Source organism: Trachurus trachurus, assembly GCF_905171665.1.
Source record: "Trachurus trachurus genome assembly, chromosome: 19".
Classification (NCBI taxonomy): domain Eukaryota; kingdom Metazoa; phylum Chordata; class Actinopteri; order Carangiformes; family Carangidae; genus Trachurus; species Trachurus trachurus.
The window spans coordinates 19,958,581-19,964,803 of NC_139913.1; the positions used below are offsets into that span (position 1 = coordinate 19,958,581).

General features: G+C 40.8%; 1 protein-coding gene across 1 annotated transcript in view; it reads right to left on the minus strand.

Annotated features, from left to right (window-relative positions):
* The window catches only part of trrap (transformation/transcription domain-associated protein), a 79,129-nt gene extending 73,592 nt beyond the window's left edge, over positions 1-5,537 (minus strand). Inside the window, exons 1-12 of the mRNA XM_083994215.1 lie at positions 5,505-5,537; positions 4,761-4,941; positions 4,178-4,227; positions 3,822-3,932; positions 3,568-3,672; positions 3,340-3,423; positions 3,157-3,213; positions 2,916-3,041; positions 2,202-2,279; positions 1,825-1,913; positions 1,172-1,268; positions 245-383 (exon numbers count right to left, since the gene is read on the minus strand). Coding sequence (XP_083850341.1) covers positions 245-383; positions 1,172-1,268; positions 1,825-1,913; positions 2,202-2,279; positions 2,916-3,041; positions 3,157-3,213; positions 3,340-3,423; positions 3,568-3,672; positions 3,822-3,932; positions 4,178-4,227; positions 4,761-4,860 — 1,036 coding nt within the window. The 5' untranslated portion in view covers positions 4,861-4,941; positions 5,505-5,537. The remainder of the gene's footprint in view (positions 1-244; positions 384-1,171; positions 1,269-1,824; positions 1,914-2,201; positions 2,280-2,915; positions 3,042-3,156; positions 3,214-3,339; positions 3,424-3,567; positions 3,673-3,821; positions 3,933-4,177; positions 4,228-4,760; positions 4,942-5,504) is intronic.
* Positions 5,538-6,223: the final 686 nt, after the last annotated feature.

Here is a 6,223-nt window from a genome sequence, read left to right on the forward strand (position 1 = left end):
TTTTCAGAAGTGTGAAATGTGAAAATCTAAGCGCGAGCTGGCAAGAACATCTATGCTGTTAATGTTGTGACCAGGACGCACACCTTTAACTTCACACACTTTCTTTGAGGTGAAAAAAAAAGTGCTGAAAAAAAACATTATGTGCATTATGAAAGAAAAATGACCCTGTGAAATAAATTCACCCAGCCTTCTCACATTTCTCTTTCACACCACCTTATATGAATGTGTGCTTGTGTGTACGTACGGCTGCGTAGGTCAGTTGTGAGAATGTGCTTGGCTGCGATGAGAAGTTCCTTGCGGAGGTGCGCCGTCTCCGAGGGGCAGTTGGACAGCAGCTGCAGCATGCCCTTTACCATCTGCTGAGAGTATTTCCCTACCAGGTCCTGATACGCCAGACACACACAACAAAATATGTTTAAAAGCACAGTTAATTAAAAATATACCAATACCGACATCAACTAATTTTCTCCAATAGAATTACCCACATATCTAGGTCAACACCTCATATTTAGGTGTTCAATATCTTAGTTTAATTTTTAATTTCTGCAACGACACAAACTCCCATATTAATGGAATTCTTCTAGGTGAGCTGGAAGTTCTTGATGCAGTATTATCATTGTTTTTTTTACGTTTGTGCCAATTGTGGGTTTTTATTGACTCCTATCCCTGCTACTGCCTGTGAATAGTCAGTAAAGTAGGACATGGTTAAAGAGGTGCCATTCAAGCCTGTTTGGTTTAAAAAACGCAAAGTAAATACAAAGTCTCAATTATATTTTTCAAAGAATCCGTTTTATCTTTATTCTACCCAGCTTCCCTGTCTTCGTATCATATAACACTTTGCTTCCTGCCAATCACCTGGCGCCCACAGGGAGAAATGATATCTTAAGAAAACAAGCCTTCAAAACCACCTTTACTGGATTCATTCCATCTAACATCTTTATATTCAAGGGATGTTTCCTAGTCATTAACTTTAAGCCACATTTGTCTAAAGGCTGAAATTTGAAATGTATCTATGCAGGTATATAAGGTGTAGGATGAAGGAACCACATAATGGTGCTAAGGAAATGGCTTTTACTATTAAAGGCGACCATTTTGCTTTAATGTAGGATGACTCATTGAACCTATTCATCAGCAACGGATGATGAAACACGCAGCCATCAAACAGCTGTACCTGGTAGATTCGAATGATGTAGGCCAGAAACGACAGTGTCTTGATCTGAGCAGCAATGAAGTCTGCATACAGCTCCTTGTTATAAAGCTTGTGTTGCCTGCAAAGGAAACAGAGCGATTTACATACAAAAGCCATTAACTCCCATCAAGGACATTAATGATGTTGTATACCTGCAGTAGGTGGCAATTACACGGGTTGAAATTCTGCATCTACATTTGGGAGCCAATTCTACATGGGTGGCTTGTTTGTTTGCGTCACAGCTGTTACTGCATGTCAGAAAGAAACTCTCCCTATACCTGCCAGACACTGCTGAGGTCTTTTATTCTAAATTAACTCTGCTCCATTTCCTTCTTGTTCAAAACGCTTAACGCAACTCTCTTCCCACCCTGAGAGGGTTTCACCTCCTGCTAAGCCAATTCCTACAATTTTAACTTCTCCAAATGGATTTTAACTCAGTCACTGGCAGGCAAAGTGCCGACCAACACTATCAACAAACTTTGTGTGAGAGAGGAAGAGGGGGGAAAAAATCAATTCTGTTAAACGTGCCCGTTGAAATTTGTTAAAGGCTCGCTCAAACACCTCTCAGACACACTTGCACAGCACACGTACAATATGAGAGTGCATGTTAACAAGCATTCACAAACGCATCTTACCTGGCCTGTGGTGACACCTGGAGCATGATGGTGTTCATGATGAGGGGCACAAACTCGGACACCACATTGTGGATGTTCAGTTTATACAGCTGAGGGGAGAGAGCAAACACACAATCCCAGTTAATGAGAAACTAACCTCATTTTAATATAGACATCATCACAGCTGAAGGAATTCATTCCAAAAAATAATTTATTTATATGTAGTTATAGCCGAAAATATGCTGAAAAATGTTATGTTTCCAATTAAATTGCAGATGAGTCAACTGAGTTTCTGATGTCGAAATCTTTGCAACTTAATTTTCATCTCCATAATTCAGTAAATTTGTTTCCTTTGCATTTACGCTGCTAACTTTACACTCTGGTAGTATTTCACTCACCTGATACATCAGCACCACTATGATGGGCAGCTCTGCCAGCACCTTGAGAGACAAAGACCCCCGTGGAATGATGGTGTGCTAGAGGCAGACATAAAAGGAGAAACATAATGAGACCACTGTAATGAGCGAGCGATTTAACAGCGGGACACACAAGGTGATTGTGATAAATACACCAGCGCTGCAGGACAGATGTACAGGTCAAGTTTTAGTATAAAATGTGCGTTGCCTCTAATGTTTCCAGCAGTCTTGTTGTAATAAAAATACAATTTAATTGGAAGAAAATCTCAGTAAAGGACCAAGTTTCTCAGTGAAACAGATCTTAAGTGCATGTGTTGTAAAACCTTTAGATTACCCTTAGCAGACTGCTGTTTATTTAGTCTTATTAGAATTGCTTTGACCCCACTAACAGTAATTGCTGGCTATAACATTATTAGATACTTACTCAACAGATTTAGTGTCACACTACCAACTTTACATATATTTAGGGATCACTCAGTGGGCGATGATCACATAACTAATCACGTGAAACAGGCGACTGCTCAATGAGAGCATAGTGTACTCTCTACATTTGACTATTTAGAGACTAAGTGCACTTCATGGTATTCTCTGTTGGTGTGTCAAGACAGAACACTACTACCATCCAGTGGTTGGAGACAGTACTGTAAAGGTATTGGGTATAAACACAGGACAAACTGTTGGGTTGGGTAAGCTTACTGTTCGGGTTTCGCTGTCTTCCCTCTCAGGTGCAGTCTTAACCAACACGGAGGTGATCATCCCCACCATTTCTGGAGAGGGAACTGTGTTCTCTGCAATCACCTGTGGGTTCTCAAAGTACCTTGCCTAGTGGGAGCATAGAGAGACGTGGTTAGACAGACATGTTTGGAAAGGGAGAACGGCAGAGGAAAGGACAATGACAAGTTGTCTCCTGTAAGAACATGATGAAGGATGTACTTACAACAACTTTGGGAAGGTCTTTATAAATCTGCTTCACAAAGTCAAGAAAGTGATGAATCTGAAAAGAGAGGAAAATGTAAAACATGATCATCCAAAAGTCCAGATTGTTTCCTTTAATAGGCATCGAACCAGGAAAGATCACTATCTCCAACCTGACTGATTCTTTCACAACTCAAGAACTCACCTCCTGAGAGATTGGAGGGCGGAACTGTTTGTGCAGCTCAATAATGATGCGAAGGCATATTAGGACATTTTCCTCACTTTCAATCTGGAAAAAATACAGGGACAAATTGTGTGACATAACAATACAAAAGTTCATATATGTGTGCCAGTTTAGTTTTAAGGTAACTAAACTGGTGCAAAACAATAATATGCAAAATGTTGTGTTGTTGTGAGAGATTAGGACTCATACCTCCAGGAAGCGAAACATCACAGAGAGGATGTTCTTGGTGTGTGGACGAAGGTGTTCATTTGTTGGGATGCGGTGGATGATCTCCAATACCAGCTTTCTCAATTGCTGAACAAATGGATTACATGTTAAAGCAAATTACCTCACACCTGTTATATAGCTGTATTGTCATACTGCCGATTTGTTACTAAACATCAGTGAAAAGAAAAGGTGTAAGTGAAGTGCAAGAGAGGGCCATTGTATCTTTAGCCACATACCTGTGTAGGTTTTTCTTGAAGGAACTGCACCTCTCCATCTTGAAGAAACGTGAGGAAGCGAGGGATGATGTGCTCCAAAAAGGTGGAGTACTGAGGTGAAGATGTCACATTCTGAAATTGACAAATCAAGACAATGTATGATATGAAGCAACACAGAAAGAACAAAGTTTAAATCTAATTAACATTCATCATTCATTGCTATACTTTCTTCAATGCATCAGAGAAGTATTATTCTAGTTTTTATAGTTTAAAAGAAACTTGAAGAATTAAAAAAAACTTTATCACTTAAAAATTCATCAGCGGAGACAAAGAAAATGAATCCTCTCCATCACACTCAGAACATCCATCAAACTCACCTCAAAGTTCTCGCTGACCTCCTGCATCATCTTCAACTTAGTTTCATCGGCTGGAAGTTGAAGGACAGAGCACCGCCATTAATCACACTTGCTAATGATACGTTTTCACTTTTCATGGCCGTCTCCATGTGCTCAGCAGGGACTCTCAGATCTTATCAGTTTTACTTTCAGCGTCCAGTTTGATCAAGAGGTACATCAAGTAACACACTCACTCAAACACACCCACACAGACAGGCACTCTCCCACATCACACGTACCCTTGACTGGACTAAAGCGTATCGCTCTCATCACATTGCCCATGCTAAGCACATGAATCATAATTTATTTGTTGACACTAAATAGAAATAAGTTATATCCAATAACATGCCATGTATTATTATTGTGAAGGGGAAATGTACTCTTTGAATTTGCAACTACCGGTATGTCAATCCAGACAATAACAAAAATGTTGGAAGAATACTTCGATAATAATCGTTTTCATGTTTACACTTAATTAATCATATAAATAACCATATAACTTGACAAATAACGAACTAAAACATCACTCATATCTTGCAAAATACTTAAATATCTATGAACTTACGAGTGTTGGTGTCAGTGAGCGCTGCAACAAACTGCAGGTACTTCTTCATGAGTGTGGTCTGATCGACCACAGTGGGGCTGGGGGCAGGCACAAAGGCCATGGTTGCAGCTGGGACAGACAGGGTAGCTGTGGAAGGCGGCAGACAGGAGTCTGCACAGGTCTCAGTGTGATTTCATGTACACTGCAGAGATGAGAGGGGAGATATGACTTCAATACATTTGCACTGAGAGCGATGCCAAGTCTCTCAGGTAATGCAGTAAGTAAAGTTATACTTTCTCAATATTTAGATTGGGCGTTGTTACATCAAAAGATAACAAAATCTATAAACAACATGCCTCTTACTGGGGCGCACAATGATGACATCACCGTGAGCATCAGCTAGCACATTTTTTGACAGCATTAGTGAATTAAAACTGGTCGTTTCGGGATTGGAATTGCTTGCCTTGTGTTAATAAGAGGTCTTACGACCTTATTCATGCACTCGAGAAGCTAAAAAAGTCATAGATAACATTAATTCTGCAAAAGACATTAGCAACCGTTAGCTAATAGGCTAGCTTCCATAAAGAAAGAAAGCGCTCGCGCATCCCCCTGACGGTAAACTCTGTTCAAAACAAACCAAACACAGACAGCGGAAAATAGCCACTCCTTCTCGGCATTAAAAACTGTAATACTACCTGTGGAGACTGCGGGAAATAGCCAATATTCCGTTAAGTTTATAGTAAAAAGCAAACGGTTTGCACTTACCGAGCGCCACAGACAGGAAGCTGTCGGTCCGTATCCGCCGCGCTCGTGCTGCTGCTGCCCGGAGCCTGCGACCGGTGAAGATGAGTGATATCCCTCCGCGGATTGTTCATCACATGTTCACTTTAAATGTATATACATCGTGCAATATGTTTAATACACATGTATTCGCACGTTGAAATTATGCAATCGATGTTCAGTTCCGTGGAAACAGGATTTTTTGTTCCAACGGTTTATTCTAGTGCTGACGGAAGGATACAGCATCAAAACCAGTAGTTATAAGACCATCGTTTTCGAAGGTCTTCGGGCTCCAGGGGAAGTCGCTGTGCAGACCACTGCGCCTGCGCGGTGGCGGCAGGTCCTTAGATTTACGTTCAAACTTGGAATTGAACCAGAACTTCATATTCTGAAATCAGGGTCTTATTTGAGGCTGATGCCAGTGTTTCTCTACTTTATGAAAAAAGCAGCTCATGTCTGGCTGCCACTGTTTCTGCGAATGGGGCGGATTTCCTTCGTTTAAATAGGCCTAGACCACAACTATACGAGTTCTTCCTTCAAACCACGGCTGCTATGTCCCACTCCCATCTACATATTTCGTTGTGGCTTTGTGTGAGAATACGTTCTGAATAAACTGTGTTTCATTGTTGTTATACCTTCTTTTCACAGTGCAAATAGCAAACAAACATCTGTGCACCTGTCACCACAAACAGCAGAACTGAGGA